At 45.1% G+C, this 25,273-nt stretch overlaps 1 protein-coding gene across 3 annotated transcripts in view; it reads left to right on the forward strand.

Annotated features, from left to right (window-relative positions):
• marchf1 (membrane associated ring-CH-type finger 1) overlaps positions 1–25,273 on the forward strand; it is a 229,414-nt gene that overhangs the window by 84,407 nt on the left and 119,734 nt on the right. The window contains exon 1 of one of the 3 annotated variants that reach the window (XM_033018217.1): positions 22,930–23,258. The exons of 1 other annotated variant lie outside the window; for it this stretch is intronic. In XM_033018217.1, the coding sequence (XP_032874108.1) occupies positions 23,202–23,258 (57 nt within the window). In that variant the 5' untranslated portion in view covers positions 22,930–23,201. Of the gene's footprint in view, positions 1–22,929; positions 23,259–23,300; positions 23,471–25,273 lie in introns of those variants that run through there. One more of the 3 variants, XM_033018202.1, reaches the window with a different exon arrangement.

Below are 25,273 nucleotides of genomic sequence, written 5' to 3' on the forward strand. Positions count from 1 at the left end.
GCCTAAGTGGGACAGGCCCATTAGGATATTTTAGCAGTGTACAGAACTTGTGTACAGAACTTGCTGGCTCGAAGGGCCGAATGGCCTACTCTTGCACTTATTGTCTATTGACTATCTCTGGAGAACATGGATTGATGACCTTTCAAGTCGGGACCCTTCCTCAGACTGATTGTGTGCAATGCCTGCAATGATTTTTCTGCAATGATTTGTGCTGCAATTTGGACAGACGGCTCTTTTGAAACCTGTCCCTATTTATGTGTCTGCTTAATATATATGGCTACATTCAAATTAATGTTATTCTAAATAGTTGAAAACTGTATTTCATTTTTTTCTTTCTTAACCATTTTTTGGGTGTGTTCGGGGCCAATAATCGCTGTTCATCCCACATTGTGCTTCAGAAGATGATGCTGAGCCGGGTCGGGTACTTTTCGGCGCTGCCGTTCCGGCGCCTCTGTTTCGGCGCTGCCGTTCCGGCGCCTCTGTTTCGGCGCTGCTGTTTCGGCGTCTCCGTTTATAATATCTGTACTCATCAGAACCCTGACCCTAACCCTAACCCTGACCCTGACCCTGACCCTGACCCTAACCCTAACCCTGACCCTGACCCTGACCCTGACCCTAACCCTGACCCTAACCCTGACCCTAACCCTAACACCCCGAAACGGAGGCGCCGAAACGGCGGTGCCTGAACGGTGGCGCAGAAACGGCAGTGCTAAAATGGCGGCGCCGAATGGTACCATTCCGGGTGTTCTTTAAACATCGCAGTCCTTCTGCAGAAGGTGCTTCCACATTTCTCTTGGGGAAGGCATTTTGGATTTAGACCTGGTGACTATCAACGAACATATATCCTGCGATGGACTTGGCAGTGTCTTGGAGGGACTCCTGTAAGTGGAGATGTTCCCTTGTGCCTTCTGCCTTTTGACGTTCTAGGTAGTAAAGACCCTGGGTTTCGGAGGTGCCGTTGGAGTAGTCTAAAGTGAGTGACTGCAAAGCATTTTGCAGCCAGTGTACACAACAGTCACAACACACCAAAGATTCAGGGAATAAATCTTTTGGTTGGTTGACTGATATCTGCCTAGAAGATGTTGAGCATCTTGAACATTGCTGGAGAACCACTCACCTGCATAAGCAGAGAGTATTGCATCTTTATTGCGTCTGAAGAAGGGTTTCGGCCCGAAACTTTGCCTATTTCCTTCGCTCCATAGATGCTGCTGCACCCGCTGAGTTTCTCCAGCTTTTTTGTATACCTTGCATCTTTTTAGGATGTCTGATTCATCTACAGCACGATACCAGTTTCTGACTAGTTATAAATATTTATGTTGCATGTCCTGTTGAGTTTCTGTTTATTGGTGACCACCTTGATGCAAGTGGGGAATTCTTCTCAGCCTATGCCCTGGCAGCTTAGTATAAGATACATAGAAACAACCCCATCAACCCATCGAGTCTGCGTCAACCCAGGTATCTTATCTCGGGAATCATATTTTGATAGCATCCTCCTGATACATCGAGCGTGCATAGTTATAGAGTCAGAGAGCACGGAAACGGGGCCATCAGTCCACCACATCCAAGCTGACCTTTTTGCCCATTCACACTAATCCCATTTGCCCGCTTTGCACTGCCTCTGGCTATCTATCTTTTTAAAATAAAACACCACAGTTTTAATTAGTGCCCTCATTTTTTATTTTCTGTAAGTTTTAAGTATCATTCTGATACATGCTTTGCAGATGGCATTATCCTTAACCTAACTGACTATTGTGTTTTTCTTCAGGCCTTTCACCATGTTATCACACAGTTAATACCAGTTGCATTTGGCCTGATGTTTAGTTTAGTTTAGTTTAAAGATACAGCAGGGAAGCAGGCACTTTGGCCACCGTGTCGGAGCTGAGCGGCGAACACCCCGAACACTAACACTATACTACACACGGGGGACAATTTAACAATTTGCAGAAGCCAATTAATCTACAAACCGGCCTTTGGAGTGTGGGAGGATACTGGAGCACCCGGAGGAGTTTGTATGTTCTCCGGGGAAAACGTACAGACTCCATGCCGACAGTGTGTGGGGGAGGGGGTTTGTAGGGGGGGTGGGGGTGTGGGGGAGGGGGAGGGTGGGGGAAAGGGGTGTGTGGGGGGGAGGGGGGGTTGGGGATGATGTGTATGTGGGAGGGGGGGTGGGAGGGGGGTGTGTAGGCTCAGCGGCTCCAGCTCCGACCGCATTCACCGGCTGCAGGACCCGGCTCCGGACTCACTCATCGTATCCCGGACCAGGCGCTTGTTGCACTCAGTGGCCCCCACCAGCCGGCAGCTGCACTTATCGGCAGCTGGCTCGTGGTGGTCGCTGCCCCCGCCCGCCAACACAGCAGGCCCCCCCGCCAACACAGCAGCCCCCCCCCCCCACCGCAAACACAGCATATTCTCCCCACCGCTGATTGACAGCGGGTACCGGAAGGGACGTCACCGACCCAGCGAATAACAGACCAATAACTTTTTTAATATTTCACCGATCTTACAAAACTGGATGCACTTGCAACATAGGAGAGTGGCAATTAAGGTGGCGAAAAATGGTAACGTTATGGGGGATCGTTTTTGCGTAAATTAAACAATTCCTGGAACTTGTTGACTCTCTTAACTTGTCCCCGGATTCGGAAGAGGACTGAGTGCTTTACATCACTGTCCTGCTTTACTGCAGCTGCTCCCCCCCCCTTAGCCCCCCCCCCCCCCCCCCCACACACACTTATTTATTTAATTACCTACTTATTTACTGTTATTTGTTACTTTTTTTTCCCTTTTTTTTCCCCCAGTACATTTTGTTTTGTTTATCTCTACGTATTTGTGTGGATGTGTACGTATGTAAGTGTTGTTTGTCCCCGTTTGGTTCCGACCTGATTCGGGTGGGTAAGGGTAAGGGCTTTGAGGGTCGCTTACATACTGTTGCACAATTATGCCTTGAGTGTCACTGTCTGTTATCATTGTATGTATGCAAATTAATGTGAAATTCAAAAAAAACAAAAAAACAAAAAAAAAACAACGCAAACCGGAAAAGGACAAGATGAGTTTTAGTAATAGGACAGTTAGATGTCCCAGCTGGAACAATTAAATCCTTACTTGGAGCAGCACAACAGATTATGTAAACATAATACACAGTAAAGTAAACAAGAAAATGAAAGAGAGAGAGAAAAATAAATACACATTTAACTTTTTTTTTGCTCAGAACTGTGAGACAGCATTAGCCATTTTCAAAACAGTCATAGTTTCTGGCAACAGCCTTTGGCTTGTAGTTCAGACATAGCCTGCTTGACCTCTCTAGTGCATTTTATATAGTCACTCACATCATCCAATGCAACCTATGCATCACCAGCACTTACTTCTCTTTCTGTTCCTTAATATAGCATTGGGTCAATCTTAAAAGGCTTCAATTTTCCTGCTGAAAATGTATTTGTCATTATCAGTTTACCTGATAATGACAAAGAGATGAAGACTAGGGATAATAAACCACCCTGATAGCATGGCCGAATAATATTTCATTTTGAATTAAAATAATTGAATTGTCTGCAACGCCTCTTTCTTGGCGTTCATGCCAGAAGATGCTCAATATATCGTTAATGTGTCTTAACTCTGTGGTGAAAATGATATTTGAATTAAATCTCCCTGTTAATAATGAACCTCAAAGAAACATTAATTTCTTTGATCTTACTGGAATTTACTGGGGGGAATGGCATGCTGGTTATGCCACAAGAAAAAGAGAGCACAAAATATGAAGAAATTGAAAGGATAAGAAAATTGTTAAATTATCATATGGATGGCGAGCAAACATCTTAAAGAATATTGCTGTAGAGATAACACTAATATTATTTTATGTAAATTAATTAAGGGAATGGTGTTATAAGGCTTGTGAGTTCGTGTGATTACTTCATTTATGGAGATGGAGATGGAGCAATTCCAGGGAAACATAATAGCTTAATATCAGACAGAGAAAAGGAAAAGGAGAAAGATTAACAAATATGGTATTTTTGAGGAAATAATATGAAGGATGGATTAGGTTAACGAGACCTTCATAAGGTTTGTTGATGAGATCCCACATGGTGGGCTCATCACCATGGTGAAAACACATGAATTCAGGATCAAGGAACACAGCGATAAGAAAACTAGTTGTAAAACAATCAAAGAGCAGGAAACGGTTTTCCAGAATAATTGGTGTTGAGATGACTAATAATCACACACGGCTAATGATAATCATGAATAATATAAATTCAGAAAGCAAAACCAGTTGCAGACAACACAACAATGCTGTAGTTAACACAAGGGAAGACCATAACAGAATACAAGAAGATATTGAAAAAATTAGAGGATGGGCATTGGAAAATGAACTATTTCTCCCCTCACCTTCCTCCTACATTCTTATCAGTGGTATCAGTGTTTGCAACTCTTCAGTCCTTCTGTCTCACATCTTCTGCTTTAATCTCTGCCCCTTGTTCCATCCATCTTGCTATTAAAACACCTCTCACCTGTGTCCATCTATTACCTCCCACGCCTTGTCCTGCCTCTCCTCCCTCCCGGCTTTCTTTCCTCCATCAGTCTGAAGAAGGTTCCCAACCTGAAGCATCACCTTACCATGTTATCCAGAGATGCTGCCTGATCCACTGATACTCCAGATCTTAGTGTCCTTTTGTGTAAACCAGCATCTGCAGTTCCTTTTTCTCTACCAATGATGGAGGGTTGTATTTATAATTAGATTCCTGTGATAGTGGTGTTCCACAGTGCTTGGAATAATCATTTTCATTTGTTATAAAAGTGATTAATTTGGACATCTTTACTAAATGCTGGAGTAACTCAGCAGGAAGGGCAGCTTCTCTGGAGAGAAGGAATGGGTGGATGTGTATATTGAGGACATGTTAGTAAATTTGTAGATAACTATAAGATTGGTTGAATTATTAAAAGTGTGCAGGATAGCCTAAGGATACAGGTTGATACCGATGGCAAAGAATTATAAAGTCATACTGTCCTACATCACATAAACAGGCCCTTCGTCCTAACTTGCCCGTACTGACAAAGATGTCCCATTTGCCGTATATATCCTGGCATTTATCCCTCTGTACATTTCCTATCCAAGTACCTGTCCAAATCTCTTTTAAATATTGCTATTGTACTTGCCTTATCGATTACATATAGCAACAACTTCCATATGCTCACCACTTTCTCTGTGAAAACAGTATTGAAGTGTTGATGAAGTGGGTTGCAACATGGTAGTTGGGGTTTCATCTTGATGAATGTGTGACCATGCTCTTTTGGAATACTAATAAGGCAATGAAGAATAATATGAATATTTTACTAGGTTCTCTATGAAAAACAAGGTTTCTTGGGAATATTGATGAGCAGAGGGACCTTGGAATGCAAGTTTAAAGACCCTTAAAGGTGACAGCACAAGGAGATAATGTGTCATAGGGTCATAGAGGCATGCAGTGTGGAAATAGGCCCTTCGGCCCAACTTGCCTATGCTGACCATAATGCCCCGAGCTACACTAGTCCCACCTGCCTGCGTTTGATCCACATCCCTCTAAACCTGTCCTATCCATGTACCTGTCTAAATGTTTCTTGAACATTGTGATTATACCACATGGCCATCTTTAGGAAGGGAGACAAGGAGCCATTGTGATCACCACAGAGAGGTCTCCCAGCCCGGCTCCACCTCACCACCTCCTCCCGATGGCTGAAGAGTTATTTTGCAAAATGCAGAATGGACACCATCTGTCTAGTGGCATTTAAGACACGATCTTCACCAACATTGCCCGGACTCGAGGTCCTGATCTACAGGGAGAGGATGAGCATGTTAGGATTCTATTCATGTTAGGATGAGGGGGTGACCTTATTCATGTTAGGATGAGGGAGTGACCTTTTAGAGGTGTATGAAATCATGAGAGGAATCGATCGGGTAGATGCACAGAGTCTCTTGCCTGGAGTAGGTGAATCGAGGACCAGAGGACATAAGTTTAAGATGAAGGGGATAAAATTTAATAGGAATCTGAGGGGTAACTTGGAACAGGTTGCCAAAGGAGGTAGTTGAGGCTGGGACTATCCCAATGTTTAAGAAACAGTTAGACAGGTACATGGATAGGACAGGTTTGGAGGGATATGGGCCAAATACAAGCAAGTGAGAATAGAATAGAATAGAATGCCTTTTATTGTCATTCAAACAGCTTAGTTTGAACAAAATTGCATTTTCTACAGTCTTAACATTACAAAAAAAACAAGACCCACACTTAACACAATTTACACAAACATCCATCACAGTGAATCTCCAACACTTCCTCATTGCGATGGAAGGCAAAGTCTTATCTCTTCCCTTGTTCTTCTCCCGCGGTCCAGCAGTCCAACTGCAACATCGAGGCGACTGGGGCTCCCGATGTTAACACCCCCGGCGGGCGATGCTAAGTTCCGCGGCCGTTTAAGCCGCGCCGGGCGATGTTAGGCCCCGCTCCGAGTCCTTTAAACCCCGTGATTCCGGCGGGAGAAGTTGCCGTTGCGGGAGCTCAGAAAAGCGATCTCGCACCCAGGGACCTGCGAGCTCCCGATGTTACCATCCACCGGGCCTGCGGCTGGAGCCTCCGAAGCTCCGAAGTCGGGTCACAGGCGCGCACCACCACAGCTCTTCCCGTTCCGAAGTCGGCCAGCTCCGCGATGGCAGGTCCGCAGGCTCCGTGACTGGAGCCCTCAGGTTGGCTCCGGCCGGAGGCTGCCGCCGGCTCCACGATGTTAGGCCCAACGACACCGGAGACCCGACAGGGAAAAAGTCGGGTCCCCGTACAGGGATGAGATTAAACGGTTAAAGTGGGACTAGTATAGCTGGGTTATGTTGGCCTTTGTGGGCAAGTTGGGCTGAAGGGCCTGTTTCAACACTTTATCACTATGACTCTCTGTCTCTATCCTGAGGGAAATGTGCACAGTCACGGGGAGAATGTGCAAACTATACGGACACAGGAACATTGAACCCAGGTCTCTTGCATTGCAAGGCAGAGGCTCAACTAGCTACACCACATGCAGTATGTGTGTCTGAAGGACAATATGCTGAACAGCCAAGGGTGCTCTTTTCACAATTACAAGTTTCATAATCTACAGTATTGGCTCCCTTTTCACAGTGTACCACTTCACACACAAGGAGCTAAGCGCAGGAGCCCTGTTTATTTGTACTAACTGGCATGTTTCCAATGAAATTCAATAGTAGGATCAAGTTCATGTGTATAAAGTTTCCAGTGCAATGGAATACAACTGAGGTGTGGAATTTCATATTAAAAATGAGACATTGGTTGGTGATCGGCAATTCATTCTAACAAATCAAATAAGGGGCATCTGTTGAAAAGAAGGAAATTAATTATTTTAAATGTAGGATTCTGCGAATGCTCTACTAAAAAATCGATGCTTGGAAAAGCATCCTCGCCGTCCCCAAAGATACCCGTTTCCAATGCTTTCTGTATTATTTTGCAAAGTGTTCAGAGTAAACGGGAATATTGGTCAAGAAAATTAAGCAGGAGAATGAATTCTGCTTCCAATTTACTTTTGGGCGACTGCCTCGAAAAGATGACCACAACACAGCTACTTGATTTCCATATCAACCCTCCTAAGTCTGATGTGTAGTTACATATTTCTAATTACGGCCCGCGACTTGTAAATGCATGCACCACTTGCCTTTATCTACTTCATTTATCCTGCATTAGAGTTGACAGTATTGTAAAAGTACATTAATATTGCAATAACATTGTCATTAGCTGTTGCTAAGAGCCGAAGAGGAAGTATCTGTGAGAAATTATACGCTGTCATTCGGGAAGAGTAACAGAACATTTACTTTGCATGTCCTCTCAGTGAGATGGAATTACTTTTTTTTAACATTGGTGTCATCCAAATGATGTTATTATTCTTTTAAAGCAGCAACGGTGGAAAGCTGACAATCCTGTGAAGCGCGCTTGTGGAATTTGCTCAGCCTGACTAATGTTTGGGTTTTATTTCAATAGAACAGGGGAAACAGTTAAAGAATAAGGAGTAAGCCATTTAGAACGGAGACGAGGAAACACGTTTTCTCTCAGAGTGGTGAGTGTGGAATTCTCTGCTTCAGAGAGCGGTGGAGGCAGGTTCTCTGGATGCTTTCAAGAGAGAGCTAGATAAGGCTCTTAAAAATAGCAGTCAGGGGATATGGGGAGAAGTTACTGATTGGGGATGATCAGCCATGATCATAATGAATGGCGGTGCTGGCTCGAAGGGCCAAATGGCCTACTCCTGCACCTATTGTCTATTGTCTATTGTCCAACTGGGGGAGTGGCAAATCCAGTGGCCTTCCTCTGAAATTATAATCTTCAGTTGCCCTAGGTTGCTTTCTCTGCCTCTCACTGTATTTCTCTCTCCCACACACTCTCTGCTGCTCAGCAGTCCTGTGTTTCCCTCACAGATCAACAGGCCAAGATGTTTTTGTTTAAGATACCAAGCTTAACGCAGGACATCAACTTGAGATGGAATACTTGAGGCATGGAAATTAAAGATTTGCTTGACTCATAGTAATTGTAAGCATTTCTATGAGAGAAAGATATATAGAAAGATATAGGAATTTCAAGGGAGCACATCTTTATTGTAGGAATTGGTTTTCCAAACTGACATAAACTGCTGGAGTAACTCAGTGGGCTTGGCAGAATCCCTGGGGAATATGGATAGGTGACGTTTTGGACTGGGACCCTTCTACAGACTACAATGTTGCTGATTTAGCTACACAGCACAGCAATCTCACTAACAAAGGAACAGTCAATGGATCATAAACACTAACTAGTATCTAGACAGGACAGTTGCAATTAATAGTTAACATTTTTGAGACATAATCCAATGAGCAAAATGCACACTAATTCCCTTTTAATGAAGAATGTGGAGGTTTTGGAGAGCGTGCAGAACGGGGTTACATGAAAGCTGCCTAGATTAGAGGTTATTAGCTATGAGAAGAGGTTGGAGAAAGTTGAATTGTTTTCTATGGAACATTTGACGTTGAGGGGAAGTGTGTAAAATTATGAGAGGCGTAGTTATGGGAAACAGTCAGAATCTTTTTCCCAGGGTGAAAATGTCAAAGACGAGAGGGCATAGCTTTGAGGTGAAAATAGCAAACTTTAAAGGAGATGTTTTTTTTCCCCGCATTAAGGGTGGTGAGTGGCTGGAATGCCCTGCCAGGATTGATAGTGGAGACAGATACAACAGTGGCATTTAAGATAGACACATAGATAGGCCGGAAATTGAGGGATATGGGTCACATGCAGGCAGAGAAGATTTGTTTAATTTGGCATCGTGTTTGGCATGGACTGATTCCTGGGATGTCAGGACTTTCATATGAAGAAAGACTGGATAGACTCAGCTTTTACTCGCTAGAATTTAGAAGATTGAAAGGGGATCTTATAGAAACTTACAAAATTCTTAAGGTGTTTGACAGGCTAGATGCAGGAAGATTGTTACCGATGTTGGGGAAGTCCAGAACAAGGGGTCACAGTTTAAGGATAAGGGGGAAATCTTTTAGGACCGAGATGAGAGAAACATTTTTCACACAGAGAGTGGTGAATCTCTGGAATTCTCTGCCACAGAAGGTAGTTGAGGCCAGTTCATTGGCTATATTTAAGAGGGAGTTAGATGTGGCCCTTGTGGCTAAAGGGATCAGGGGGTATGGAGAGAAGGAAGGTTAACGCAGGATTCAAAATGGCGGATGTGCGGGAGTGGGCGCCGTCTGTGTATGGCTGCCTGCCCGCAGTCCGTCTCTACTCCTTTTTTATTTTATTTTATTTTAAGTCCTGTTAAAAAATGTTAATGGAGGTCTTCTATGTGGGGGGGTGGGGGTGGGGAAGGGGGAAACTTTATTTCTTAGTCCCCTACCTGGTCGGAGAGGCAGCATTCCTCCAAGCTGCTTCTTCACCCCGTCCTCGCGGCCTACCATCGAGAATGGAGCGGCGTTTCCTGTCGGGACCGGCCGGGACTACAGCTTCGGCGGCGGTGGTGCAGCGCTGGGATACCAACAGGGAGCGGGCGATGCCTTACCGGGTCGCCGTGCGGTAAGCTCCGGAACGCTGTGGCTGTCGATCCCAACATCGCGGAGCTGGGGCTGCGGGCGTCCGGCCGCGGGCGGCGCTGGATTTGGAGCGCCGCAGAGCCAGGGTTCGAGTTCGTCGGGGTCGGAGCTACAACCGGCGCGGCCTGAGGACTACGAGTGCCCTGGTCCCCAGGGAGGAGGCAGCCGCTCCAGACTTCTCCAAGTCATTGAGGAATGTTTCACCCGACGCCGAAGTTCCATCTTCACGGCAAGAGGGCTCTGAAAATCATCGGACTGGCTTCAAGGCCACAAATAGGCCCCGACCTCGGGTGTTTCACAGAGAAAGAGGACTTAACTTTCTGGTGCCTTTCCCCACAGTGGAAAGTTTTGATTCTGCTGTGGGGGGACGTTTGTGTTGAACTCTAAAATGTGTTGTGTCCATTTTATTCCTTTTTTTTAACCTTTTTCTATGGTTTGTAATGGAACTTATTATTTAATGTATGTAAAGCACTTTGCTGTTATGTTGTCTGTTTATGATGTCTTGTTTATTCTTCTGTACAGCACTTTGGTCAACATTGGTTGTTTTAAAGTGCTTAACAAATAAAGTTGGATTGGATTGGAAGGTACAGAATACTGAGTTGGATGATCAGCCATGATCATATTGAATGGTGGTGCAGGCTCGAGGGGCCGAATGGCCTACTCCTGCACCTATTGTCTATGTTTCCATGTTTCTAAGCCAGGCCTAGTTCTAGGTATGGCAAATAATGTTGCCTGGACACGTGTTCCTCGGGTATAAATTCAGATCGCAGCTAGAGATTTCACTTCTGTTGAAGTCCTCTAGAGTAGGAAACCAGTTGTCCTCACCTCAGGGGCAACCATCTCAGGCACCCTGGCAGTCGCTTTCTCCAATAGATGTCAATAGACAATAGGTGCAGGAGCAGGCCATTTGGCCCTTTGAGCCAGCACCGCCATTCAATGTGATCATGGCTGATCATCCTCAAATCAGTACCCTGTTCCTGCCTTCACATTTCAATAGACAGTAGTCACATTTCAATAGACAATAGACTCCCTTCAATCAACTCAATTGACTCCCCGTCAGAAGAGAACGATGCCTCTGTACACACAAACAACATCATTAGGAAAAGCTTGGGGACATTGACACAGCATTCTGGCAACTCCAGAATTCATCGTATTTCTTCTATGTAGTGTTTCTTTTCATACTTCTTGCGTGAAGCCGATCACCAATATGCCCACTCACACCAACTGCGCTGGAAGAAATTTGATATATGGTAATTCAGTGGTCATTTATAATGCTGGATTTCCCAGTCTCCTGCCATTGGAAGGCCATGCTCTCAGGGTGTAATGAGCTTAAAATCCTGGTCATTATCCATTGGCTTAGAGCAGAGCAGATATCTTCTTAAGTCACAGACACAATCAGACGTCGTGGTTGAGGATTGGAAGCTTATGATCCCAGGTGAACAAGAGGCAAATGTGTTCCCATTCCCGACCACAATCCACTGATACAACCACAAACCAAACAGGTTATAGTCATCAAGAACATAACTGGAAATAGCCAGCAGGTCAGGTAGCATCTTTGGAGAGAGAAACTGACTCAGATCAGGTTTCTTTCATCTGAACTGGCAATTGATTATTCATGCATCACACTCTATACACCCACTACAACACACACAGCTTGGAGATTAAAGGCAGATCATTTCTAGAGCTAGGAATTGTAGGAATGGCTGGTGATGAGGTCCCAGGATACTAGGAGTGGAATTTTCTGTTTCTCTGTACAATTGGATGCAGGGATGCAGTGAAGCAGGTGAGGAGAAGCCAGGTCATAAGTGGAAGGACTGTGATAGGGAAGTGGGAAGTCTGCTGAGAACAGGCACAGTCGAGGCTGACGGGATGGATGTCATTGCCCTGGTGGCCTTCTGCTCAAAGCGAGTATAGAATGCATGAAGTTCTTCAGGGCACTATCACCAGCGATGCTACCTGACTTCACTTTGTAGCCCAATAAAGTGTGCAAGCCTTGCCACAGTCTGATTGGTTACGCTGGGACAGGTTTGTCTCTTGGCATACCTAATGGCTTTGCGAAAATTTAGCAAGATTTTATTAACTGCAAAGAGACGCTGGACAAACTTGGTTTGTTTTCACTGGAATTCTGCCGTTTGAAGGAGACTTGATCGATGTATTTAAAATGATGAGCGGCATACACAGGGTGTGCAGATCCTTTTCTTATGATGGAAATAATAAAGATTATAGGGCTTACTGTATGGAGTTTGTACGTTTTTCCTGTGACCTGCATGGGTTTTCCCTGGGTGCTCCGGTTTCCTCCCACACTCCAAAGACGTACAGGTTTGTAGGTTAATTGACTTGGTAAAATTGTAAATTATGCTCACTGTGTGTGTTGGTTTCAAACATTTTGAAATAATAAGGAAGAAGAGTAGGTTATAGTCTGTTTAACCCTAGAGCTCCCATGCTGGGGAAGCAGGATGGGGATAAAATGGCCAACATAGGATGTTAGGAGGGTAATAAAAAGATGTGTCAATGTATTGAGCTTTCATGGCACAGCTCGCTTAGATAGGGTGAAAATTGTAAGTTGTAAATAGTTTAAAGTAATAAAAACGAATATACTCTGCTGAATAGCAGTCTTCCTTATCTATTGAGAGGAATAGTTGTTCGCACTTCTGTTTAGGTGATTATCCGTGGCAACCCTGAGATTCTATGCAGCTGGTTTCTATGGGAGAGAGATTTTCATCTTAACAGGAACTGTGTGGTTCAAGATAATTCTGGGGAAAGACAAAGATGGAAGAAACAGAGACAGTGATTAATGCTGACTTATTTTAGATCTGTGAATAACCCTTGTGTCATGAGAATATAAAATGCTGCAGGTACTGTGAATCTTTGAAACACTTTGGGTTCTCTCAGAGTGTTTTGCGGTGTACATTGTTAAGACCTTCAATAAACCAACTTGTTAGTCACACCTCATCACGGATCTACGAGCTGTTTTATTTTGTGTCTGTGCATATCTAAGTAAAGCCAAATACAGGATACGGGTGTAGCACAAAATTCCCTGCTACAGTGTTAATGTGCGGGGATCGCTGGTCGGCACAGACTCAGTGGGCAGAAGGACCAGTTTCCACCCTGTATCTCTGTGTGGTCAAAATTGTCAGCATCTGTTGCAAAGTAAGCAATTGAAAAATAAAGTGCTTTTCCGCCAACTATTGAGTTTCCTTGAAGTTTCAGTGGGCAATACCAAAGTGGTAGTGGAAAGTTAAAATGGCTCAGATTCATGCTTGCTTTCCTGTGATCCTTGCTGAATTTTAAATAGACCTGAGAAACAGACAGAACTGAAATGGTCTTGAATTTTCTGGTAAACAACCAGCTGACATATATCACGATCACTATTTGGCACTTAACACCAAAATGTTTAGAAGAAATGTTCTGACTTTGTAGATTTGGAGCAAAATCTCAACCAATGCTAAGGTTGGGAAGAAATCTCTAAATATTAATTTAAGTTATCTATCCCCTTCACAAACCTGGATTGAAAATGAACCTAATAAATAATTACAAATGAATCTAATGACCAAATAGTAGACCTTTAGTCCCAACAGTCATATTGATATTATACCTACATTGTGAAACTGTGTCAAGGGAAGATTTCACGCTTCATTGGCAGGCAACCACAATTGTAAGGAATTACTGTATCTGGGCATTGTTGCAGTAGGTAACATACTGCAGCAATTTGGTGGATGTCAATGTCCTTGGCTTTCACCCTCCACCCCTCTCCAATATACCCGTGACCCCCTCCAGCCATCTATCCACACTCCAGCCATCCAGTAAAGATGCCAGTATCTTAGCTAATCCCTTCATTATGAGGCTACGTTTAAAGACCGAATGCTACGGGTGACACGGTGGCACAACGGTAGAGTAGCTGCCTTACAGCGCTTGCAGCGTCAAAGACCTGGGTTCGATCACAACTACGGGTGCTGTCTGTACGGAGTTTGTACGTTCTCCCCGTGATCTGCGTGGGTTTTCACCAAGATCTTCGGTTTCCTCCCACACTCCAAAGACGTACAGGATTGTAGGTTAATTGACTTGGTATAAGTGTTTAAAGTGTAAAATTGGTTTAAGTTTAAGATTGTCCCTAACGTGAGTTGGATAGTACCAATGTGCGGGAATCACTGGTTGGTGCAGACTCAGTAGGCCGAAGGGCCTGTTTCTATGCTGTATCTCTAAACTAAACTAAACTAAACTAAACTAAACTAAACTAAACTAAACTAAACTAAACTAAACTAAACTAAACTTTGGATTTCTCCCTCCCCTTTTGCAGCCTAACTGTTGTTGATCCTACCCAGAACCGCAAAGGCCCTGCAGAAAGGGAAGTTGTATTGCTGGAGGACTCCCCCATTACATACCATAGGAATTTCACCATGTGGCATGGAACCTGTGTGAGACTTGGCCCAATTTCTTGCCCTTGTCTTGTGTAACAGTGGAATTACACAGAAGCATGGGAAAATTATAATCCCAATCTCACCCTTTACCATACCAAATGTCTTGTCTTTCTGAGGCCGGTAGGACTACTACCTCATAACGCCAGAGACCTGGGTTCGATCCTGACCATGGGTGTTGCCTGTGTGAAATGTGCCTGTTCTCCCTGTGACCGCATGGGTTTCCTGCTCTGGTTTCCTCTCATATCCCAAATTCGGGTGAGTTTGCAGGCTAACTGGCCTCCGTGAATTGCCCCGAGTGTACAGGGAGTGGATGTGAAAGTGGGATAAGATAGTATTAGTGTGGACACAGACTGCTCGAGTGGTTCAGCAGGACAGGCAGCATCTCAGGAGAACATGGATATAGGACATTTTGGGTCAGGTCCCTTCTCGATCTGAAAAGTCGAGAAGTTCCCAACCTGAAACATCACCTCTCCATGTTCTCCTCAGATGCTGCCTGGCCTGCTGGGCTCCCTAGCACTCTCTAGCACTCTGTATCTACTGTTGTAAACCAGCATCTGCTGTTTCTTTTTGTACGTAGAATTAGTGTGAATGGGCGATCGATGGTCGGTGTGGGCTCGGTGGGCCAAAGTTCTGTTTCCATGCTGGATCTTTCAATCGATATATTCTGTACCAAGTGACACAGATGCTGGCACCACAAAGCAATTTCATACTTGGCAATGTGTAGGTTAGGATTGTGATGGAATACCCTTCCTTCCCCCGGCGGTGCAGGCTCGAAGGGCTGAATGGCCTACTCCTGCACCTATTTTCTAGGTTTCTATGAGTGCAGCAGCTAACCCACAATAGGCAGGACAGAACGTTCAGCTTGATTGACCCATCTATTGCCCTAAACATTCTCTCCCTCCAATACAAATGGATTATGTTTGCAGTGTGTATATCTTGGAAAAAGCAGTACACTTCTAAGGCGGCACAGTGGTGCAGTGGGAGAGTTACAGCTCCAGAGACCAGGGTTCAATCCTGACTATGGGTGCTTGTCTGTATGGAGTTTATACGTTCTCCCTGTGACCACATGGATTTTCTCCGGGTGCTCCGGTTTCCTCCCACATTCCAAAGACATGTAGGTTTGTAATTGGCTTCGGTAAAAATTGTAAATTGTCCATAGTGTGTAGGATAGTGCTGGTGTATGCAGTGATCGCGGGTCGGTGCGGATTCGATGGGCCGAAGGGCCTGATTCTGCGCTGTGTCTTTAAAGTCTAAAGTCTAAAATAGAAACATACCAGCCTGCAGGTTTCCCTTCAAGTATTACACCATACTGACTTGAAAATATAACTCAATTTCTTCATCTTTACTGGATCTTAATTCTGGAGCTAAAGGGCCTGTCCCACGCGCATGCGACTGCATGCGGCGAGCGCGACCAAACCGGAAGCGGGGGCCGCGCAGAGGTCACGCGTGGTCGAGTGATCCCCGTACAGGGCCGGTCCCACCAGCATGCGACTGCATGTGGCGAGCGCGACCAAACCGGAAGCGGGGGCCGCGCGGAGGTCGAGTGAGTGACGTGAAGTCCGCGGAAAGTTCGCGCGTGACGTACGGTGTCAAGACGTGCGTACGGCGTCGAGACGCTGCGCACGCCCGTCGAGGCGGTGCTTACGGCTGTGGGCCAGCAGGCCGTTGCCGCGCGGAATTTTTGAACACGGTCAGTTTATCGGAGCCCCGCGCGATGTCGGGACCAGCTCCGCACAACTCCATACGGCTCCAGCGATCGAAGTGGGACCGGTCCCGCGAGGCCGTACGGCTGAAGCAATCACGCCGCGTGGAGTCGCATGCTCGTGGGACAGGCCCTTAACTCCCCACCAGCACTGAGAGAGAACTTACACCAGCAACGCTGCACTGATTTATGAAGACCAAACCCTGCCATCTTCTCAAGCACAATGAGGTGCAGTCAATAACTGCTGGCCTTCCCAGTGCCACCATGTGCTCTGATAAAAACAAAATTAACAACTTATATCTTGGCTTGATTACTATTTATTTTATATTCCGTAACACCCGGCAAACTCAATGACAATCGGAACAGTCATTGAATTAATTTTTCTTCTCATCACTGTGCGGCGACAAATCACAATATTGTAAATAAAAACTGTGTGAGGCGGTTTTTTTTGTGTGTATTTTATTCAACTTCCCACCATCCAGAAATACTGTAATTTCCTGCCACCAGCAACAACAACAACTGTACTTTATCATATCTCCATGAATATTTAGGAACTAATAAAGTGATTGATTGCGACACTTTTCAGCTGTGTGCTTGCTGTGGAACATTTCAGCAAAAATGGAAAAAAAAAATGTTTACTAAGCTACAACTGCCTTGATGCCCATTTGTTAAAAACCTTACCACCATATTCTCCCGTTGCTATGGATATTCCGACTGGGTGCACAGTGAGGTCATGGTCACATAAATGTATTTAAAAGTAAACATCTGCCTATGTTTCATACAAAGTTGTGTGTCCTTTGACCATATGCAGTCCCGCTGCAAACAACTGCAAATATTTTAAGTTCCCTTAAAATGTAGCCTCCAAGGGTTCCAGATCATGAAACACAAAGTGCACAAAGTCCATGAAACACCAAGTGCAGGAGACTGGAGAAGGGTCCCGATCTGAAACAATGACTGTCTGTCCACTCAGATGCTGCCTGGCCCACTGAGTTCTTTCAGCACTTTGTGTTTTGCTCAAGATTCCAGCATCTGCAGCCTCTTGTGTTTCTGTGAAGCAGTATTGTAGGTCCCTATCCTGCTGGAAAAAAATCTATTGTATACCTACATCTCAGAAATAGGCCACTGAATGTCTTTCCATAAGAGCATAGATTAATTTTTTACCTCTGCTTCACTTTCCTGTATCCTCCCCTTATTGATTTGGATCTTGAATGCGCTGAGTGTCTGAGCCTCTACTCACTCATGGATTGAGAACTCCTGTGATTCACTGGATGAAGACATTTCTTCTCTGTCCTGAATAGCTAACTTCATGTTATGGTACAGCTAACCCATCCCAGCAACGCATCACAATCCAGAATGCTGGAAGAACTCAGTCGGTCAAGCAGCATCCGCAGAGGCAAAAGATTGATGTTTTGGGTCAAAGCTTTGCATCAACCTGCCCAATTGTTTGCCTCGCCTTTTAAACAAGTTTGTGTTCACAAAATGAATTTTGGTTGTCGGGTGGCTGCTGCCTTCTTCCGAATCATTAATATAGGCTGTTGACAACTCGGGCCATAACACTGATCCCTGAGTCACAGTTACCTAACCAGTCTTTTCATACTCTCTTTTCCATCTATTAATTCACAATGTGCTACAATTTTTCAAAAAATATATTACCAGAGTATGGTGTGCAGTTTTTTAATGATTTATTGTGTGGTACTATATCAGTGTCCAAATCCACCACATCAACTTTCACCTTCCTTTATTGATTTGGGCAGCACGGCGGCACAGTGCTGGAGTTGCTGCCTTACAGTGCCAGAGACCCGGGTTCGATCCTGACTGTGGGTGCTTGTCTGTACGGAGTTTGTACGTTCACCCTGTAGCCTGTGTTGGTTTTCTCCGGTTTCCTCCCTCATTCCAAAGACGTACAGGTTTGTAGGTTAATTGGCTTGGTATAATTGTAAATTGTTCCTTGTTTGTAAGATAGTGTTAGTGTACGGGGTGATCACTGGTTATTGTGGACTCAATGGGCCGGAGGGACTGTTTTCATGCTGTATCTCTAAACTAAACTAAACTAAGCCTCAATTCTACTTTGATGAATTCTGAAATATACCCAATCCTCAGGCTTACTGCTATTTATGGCAACATTATATGCCCTTCTATGTAAATTAATGCTATCCTTATTCCTTAATTTAGTTTGATACCCACGACTACTTTTCCTGATGTTCATCTGCTGCTGCTCTCCAGCTTGAAGCTGAGGAATTTGGAGTTTTGACACGAGACACAAGATTAACATAGCAGACTGCAAAGGTTGTGGACAAAACTGGAGGTTATCCATTCCTCACACTCAGAATGGCGTGGAATTCGTGGAATTCATTGCCACAGAAGGCTGTGGAGGCCAAGGCAATGGATATTTTTAAGGCAGAAGTAGATACATTTTTGATTAATACAAGTGTCAGGGGTCATGGGAGAAGGCAGGAGAATGGGGTTAAGATGGAAAGATAGATCAGCTATGATTAAATGGTGGAGTAGACTTGATGGGCTGAATGGCCTAATTATGCTCCTATCACTCATGAACTTATGACCTTATATTAGCACCAGACTCCACCTTAGTCCCTCAGGAATACAAAGCTCATGTTCCTCCCAGCAAGGACTTTAACATTGTGGAACTCGCACTCTCTGGTTAGAGACCGACTTCTGGCGCTTCAAGCCGCAGGAACTACGACCGCCCTGACGCGGGGGCTTCGACCGCCAGCTGCAGGAGCTTCGAGCTGACAGATGGCTCGACTGCCCCGACCGCGGGAGAAAAAAAATTGGACTTTATTGCCTTCCATCACAGTGAGGAATGTGGGGAATCTGCTGTGGTGGATGTTTATGGTAACTTTTATGTAGTTGTGTGTCTTGTTGCTTTTTTCAGTATGGCTGTATGGTAATACGAATATCACTGTACCTTAATTGGTACACGTGACAATAAAAGCCCTTTGAAACCTTTGAAGGTGCCATCGATAATGGAATTTCAGGTGGGCCGGATTAGCTCTGAACTTGGACTCTGCAGGCTTCTAGGCCTGAATGTTAAGTAAGTAAGTAAGTAAGTAAGTAAGTAAGTAAGTAAGTAAGTAAGTAAGTAAGTAAGTAAGTAAGTAAGTAAGTAAGTAAGTAAGTAAGTAAGTAAGTTTTATTTATATAGCACGTTTTAAGTCAACTCGCATTGACAGCAAAGTGCTTTACATAAATTAAATAATAAATTCCATTACAAACCATAGAAAAAGGTTAAAAAAAAATGAATAAAATGGACACAACACATTATAGGGTTCAACACAAACGTCCCCCCACAGCAGAATCAAAACTTTCCACTGTGGGGAAAGGCACCAGAAAGTTAAGTCCTCTTCCTCTGTGAAACACCCGAGGTCAGGGCCCATTTGTGGCCGTGCAGCCAGTCCGATGATTTTCAGGGCCCTCTTGCCATGAAGATGGAACTTCGGCGTCGGGTGAAACATTCCTCAGCGGCTTGGAAAAGTCTGGAGCGGCTGCCTCCTCCCTGGAGACCGGGGCACTCGTAGTCCTCAGGCCGCGCCGGTTGGAGCTCCGACCCCGGTGAACTCGATCCCTGGCTCTGCGGCGCTCCAAATCCAGCGCCGCCCGCGGCCGGACGCCCGCAGCCCCACGCCCACAGCCCCAGCTCCGCGATGTTGGGATCGATGGCCACAACGCTCCGGAGCCTACCGCACGGCGACCCGGCAAGGCATCGCCCGCTCCGTGTTGGTATCCCAGCGCTGCGCCACCGCCGCCGAAGCTGTAGACCCGGGCGGTCCCGACAGGAAACGCCGCTCCATTCTCGATGGTAGGCCGCGAGGACGGGGCGAAGAAGCAGCTTGGAGGGATGCTGCCTCTCCGACCAGGTATGTGACTAAGAAATAAAGTTTCCCCCTTCCCCACCCCCACCCCCCACATAGAAGACCTCCACTAACATTTTTTAACAGGACGTAAAATAAAAAAAGGTGTAGAGACGGACTGCGGGCAGGCTGCCATACACAGACGGCACCCACTCCCGTACATCCGCCATCCGCCGTATTTAAGCCTCTTTAAGGTTTGGGCAGGTTGAAGCGGGTGATAGAAGTTCTGGGACTCGCCACAATCCAAGATTGGAATGCTTGGGCTCCCATTCCCATATACAATGCAATGTGTTTTGCACATTGTACACATTGCACAAGGTGCCTGAAAGAAGCAGGTGAGATCTCATTAGCCAGCAGGCAATAGAGGAGATAGACACAAAAAGCTGAAATAACACGGTGGGACTGGCAACATTTCTGGAGAGAAGGAATGGGTGACGTTTTGGGTTGAGACCCTTCTTCAGACCCGAAACGTCACCCATTCCTTCTCCCCAGAGATGCTGCCTGTCCCGCTGACTTGCTCCAGTTTTTTGTGTTTAAGAAAGAACTGCAGATGCTGGAAAAATCGAAGGTAGACAAAAATGCTGGAGAAACTCAGTGGGTGAGGCAGCATCTATGGAACAAAGGAATAGGTGACTTTTGAGTCAAGACCCTTCTTCAGACTGATGCGGGGGTGGGTGGGGGTGGGAAGAACAAAGGAAGAGGCAGAGACAGTAGGCTTTGGGAGAGCTGGAAAGGGGAGGGGAAGGAGGGAGAAAGCAAGGACTACCTGAAATTGGAGAAGTCAATGTTCATACCGCTGGGGTGTAAACTATCCAAGCGAAATATAAGGTGCTGCTCCTCCAATTTGCGGTGGGACTCACTCTGGCCATGGAGGCGGCCCAGGACAGAAAGGTCGGATTTGGAATGGGAGAGGGAAGTGCTAAATGTAAGGTAGCACTGAGGCTGATGGGAGGGTCATGATCATGAGGTTGGTTGAGGAAGGCTACAACACTACACTCAATAGTCAGAGGAGGGGAGTTGTGCAAAGGGTTGCAGAACCCTCAGGATTTCTTGCAGTTCTGGAGAAGCTCCTCTGCTGACCTGGCGCCACCTGACTTGGCTCGACTGATTTAAGATCATTTGACTGCTCTGGGCACTCATCCCAGACAGAGGAATATATATATGAAAGATTTAATGGATGCTTTGTCTGTCGCCAAACGCGCTGCTCTGAAATCGGAAATTGGGAGAACAGAGCAGTAGTTTAATTGTCGCAAATTAACTGTTTCCGTGCTCTGTTTGCATCCAGTGTGGTAGCTAAAAAATGACTCGTGTATTTCAAGTCATGTTCATGCATTATAGGAGCAGATTATAACCCATTATCTGTTATTTGCACTTTATCAGTTTATTTATTCATGTGTGTATATATTTATATTATGGGGCGGGGGGGTTAGTGGGGGCGGGGAGGTTTGTGCGGGAGGTGGGTTGTGGGGAGGGGGGTTGTGCAGGAGGGGGGTTGTGGGGGAGGGGGGTGTGTGTGGGCGGGGGTGTGTGTGGGCGGGGGGTGTGTATGGGCGGGGGTGTGTGTGGACGGGGGTGTGTGGGGGGGGGGGCTTGTGGGGGGAGGGGTGTGTGTGTGTGGCTGGGAGCGGAGTGAGCTCAGAGAAAGCCATGGAGGAGAGAGGGGTACCAAGGGGGATGGGGAGAGGAGCCAGCGAGGGGGACCAGAGGGGTAGTGGCTGAAATTGGTGGTGCGATGGGAACTCACAGCGGGCGCTGGTCACTGGTCGCTGGTCATTCTCCTCCACCAGGGTCAGAGTCTCTGCTTTCCGTTTGGCGACATCAACTCCAGGCTGGGCTGGGCTGGGTCTCCGACTCTGGGCTGGGCTGGGTGTCCCACGCCGGGCTTGGCTGGGCTGGGTCAGGTTTCTGACGTTAGGCTGCTGCTTGGGACGGGGCTGCTGCTTGAGGCAGGGCTGCTTGGGGCTGGGCTAGGCTGCTTCGGTCCCTCCGAAAGTCCGGTTGGAAACCTCCGCCGGCCACCCTCAGCTCCACTAAAGACGCAATGGCACAGGAAGGGGCGGACCATCCCGGGGCGTGACAGGGGAAGAGACTAGTCCATGCGCATTTTTAAGATTTTTCAACCTCGCTAACTTTTGAGACATTCAACTGATCGAAACGAAACTTGGTGGACTCGCAGCACAGGAGAACGGTGAGTGAACTGGCGAAAAATTGTAGCGTTATCGCTGACCTTTTTTGCGCAAATAGAAGGACCGCCAAACCGGAAGATAAGATCAGAGTTTTAGTTATGTATGTATAGACAGACAGACAGACAGACAGACAGACAGACAGACAGACAGACAGACAGACAGACAGACAGACAGACAGACAGACAGACAGATAGATAGATAGATAGATAGATAGATGATAGATATAGATGGTTTCAATGTTGTTTTAGAATAACAGCATACCATGCAGCAATAATGTTGACAATGAAAATATAATTGCATCCATGAACTGTACCGATATAACTGGAAAATAAGTGTGAAGCTTTATCATTAAAATCCCAAAGGGTCCATTTTTAATTGAACGGTGAAAGGTTCTGTTTGTCAGCTCAGGATTGAATAACTCCAAGAGTTATTGTTTTACTGCTCATTTGGCAATACTTTGTTCTGTGACACAAAGATAGGCACCTAGACAAAAGTAATTGAAAACTGTTGGATTATTTCAACCTACTTACACAAAGACCTGACATTCAGTCTTTGAAAGCCGAGCTGCCAGCTACATTTCCATAGAAGGACGGTCCCTTCCGATTGAGGCTTCTCCACCCCTCTACCCCTCCCCCCCCCCCCTCAATAATGTGGTCTCAGGCAGTCTTTGATTGCCTGCTTTAAAGCTGTAAGTAACTGGGGCTCTGACAGGGGACGGCAAAAGGACTTCCCTCTGGACCATGAATTATGCACACTGGCTGTCTGCCTGATCAGGCCAAAGTAATCCAGCCTCCCTTTTGCATGCTCTGCCCTCACCACCGCACATTATTCCCAGTGACCTGTTCTTTTCCTTAACTTCCCTGAAAAGCAGCTGTGAGGGAGAAGCTATGGCTGCAGGAGGATGTTAGGCTAAGAGGTGGAGAAACACAATGTGGCTGTGAGACTTGGGGCTGGATGAAGGCTGAAAGTGAATGCAGCAACGTGCTGTCAGGTGGGAGTGCAGTGTTGGAGGTATGTGTGCACAGGTAGCAAAGCTGCTTGTTTTCTCTTTCGTTTTTCTCCCCAGAACTCTCAACACAAGTAGATAGGGGGGGGGGAAAATGTATTTTACAAACCGCAGACTTCAAGAGTCAAGTCAAGCTCTGCATAGATTCTACTCATCCTGCATTATTGAAAGGGCTGTATTAAAGGGACATTATCTCCACAGAGCCTGGGAACAAATGGTAGGAAAACATTTTCCATGTAGATCAGGTGGAACAGCTGTCATGTTGTTGTGATTTGGTGCGTTTGATGTTGGTTTGCACAGTATATTTTCCTGAAAATTGTACACTTTTTACATAAGGCATTATGCCTTGGATTGTGAAAAGCACACAATTTATCTTCATTTAATTTGGGGATTTATAAGATATGTTGATATACAAGGATCAAATTCGTAAAGGCAGGGACACATTCATTTACGATTCATACATATACATAAATATATTGTCTGGTAACAAATGTACGATTGACTAATATTTTAAAAACATAGTTCCTTGTAATATGAAGTAAGCTCACATTGAGCCATTAATTAGTTGTTCCGTCAATTTAGTGTGATGTTTTCGGAAAGTTTATTAAGATCACCAATCAACGTCCTTCAAAGTAACCGATATTATAATTATGCTTTAAAACCATGGAAAATCAGCAGATTCTGTTTATGGCAAGTGTTTGTCAGCTCCACAGGTATTAGATGGATTGAGTTTCAGAGAATCATCTCAGAATTGGACAACCCGATCTGGTACTTATATATATTGCTAGTATATTAACACATCAATCATAAGTGTCCCAAATACAATTAATCATTCTAAAATACAACGTTTGCTGTTCTATTGAGAGAGGCTGGAAAATAACATTTATGGAAAGGTGAAGACTGCTTTTCTTTTCATTTTATTAACTGGATTCAGTCCATCTGAGTAAAAATAGTTTCAGCAATCTTGTGCAAACAGGATTGCAGAATGCTACTTTGACCAGAAGGGTCTTCCATATCAGCAAATGGAAAAATGTGTGCAGTTAATTATTGAACAGGATTTGATTATGGTATTTGTTCGATTTGCAAAATGCTGCCAGTTCACTTAAGTTCTATTTGATATATTTTTAATCAACCTAATTTATTCACTAAAAGACTTGCAAGGTTTTCCTTGTTGATGCTGTAATAACTCATTTGATTACAGCCGGACATCTTAATAAATCCTGGCATGATTTATTACTGTTTCCACATCTACCAACCAGTATTTAGAAGCTATGGACATGATTTGTTGTTTTAAAATGTAATGATGTTGTCTCTAAGTTTCTGCAAGAATTAACAGAGATTATACTTCAGGTAACTTCTGGTCGCCTAATTATAGGAAGGATGTCAACAAAATAGAGAGAGTACAGAGGAGATTTACTAGAATGTTGCCTGGGTTTCAGCAACTAAGTTACAGAGAAAGGTTGAACAAGTTAGGGCTTTATTCTTTGGAGCGCAGAAGGTTAAGGGGGGACTTGATAGAGGTCTTTAAAATGATGAGAGGGATAGACAGAGTTGACGTGGATAAGCTTTTCCCACTGAGAGTAGGGAAGATTCAAACAAGGGGACATGACTTGAGAATTAAGGGACAGAAGTTTAGGGGTAACATGAGGGGGAACTTCTTTACTCAGAGAGTGGTGGCTGTGTGGAATGAGCTTCCAGTGAAGGTGGTGGAGGCAGGTTCGTTTTTATCATTTAAAAATAAATTGGATAGTTATATGGACGGGAAAGGAATGGAGGGTTATGGTCTGAGCGCAGGTAGATGGGACTAGGGGAGAATACGTGTTCGGCACGGACTAGAAGGGTCGAGATGGCCTGTTTCCGTGCTGTAATTGTTATATGGTTATATAGTTATTATATGGTAAGTAAGTTATGGCTTTGTGGAATCATTTATACATTGCTGGGTCTCAGAGAAGGGGAAGCAGCAATTCGTCTGAAAGAATTAAAATAGGCCTCATGTCTAGACCATGCTTATTATTGTCTC

Source organism: Amblyraja radiata, chromosome 1 (genome assembly GCF_010909765.2).
Source record: "Amblyraja radiata isolate CabotCenter1 chromosome 1, sAmbRad1.1.pri, whole genome shotgun sequence".
NCBI classification, from domain to species: domain Eukaryota; kingdom Metazoa; phylum Chordata; class Chondrichthyes; order Rajiformes; family Rajidae; genus Amblyraja; species Amblyraja radiata.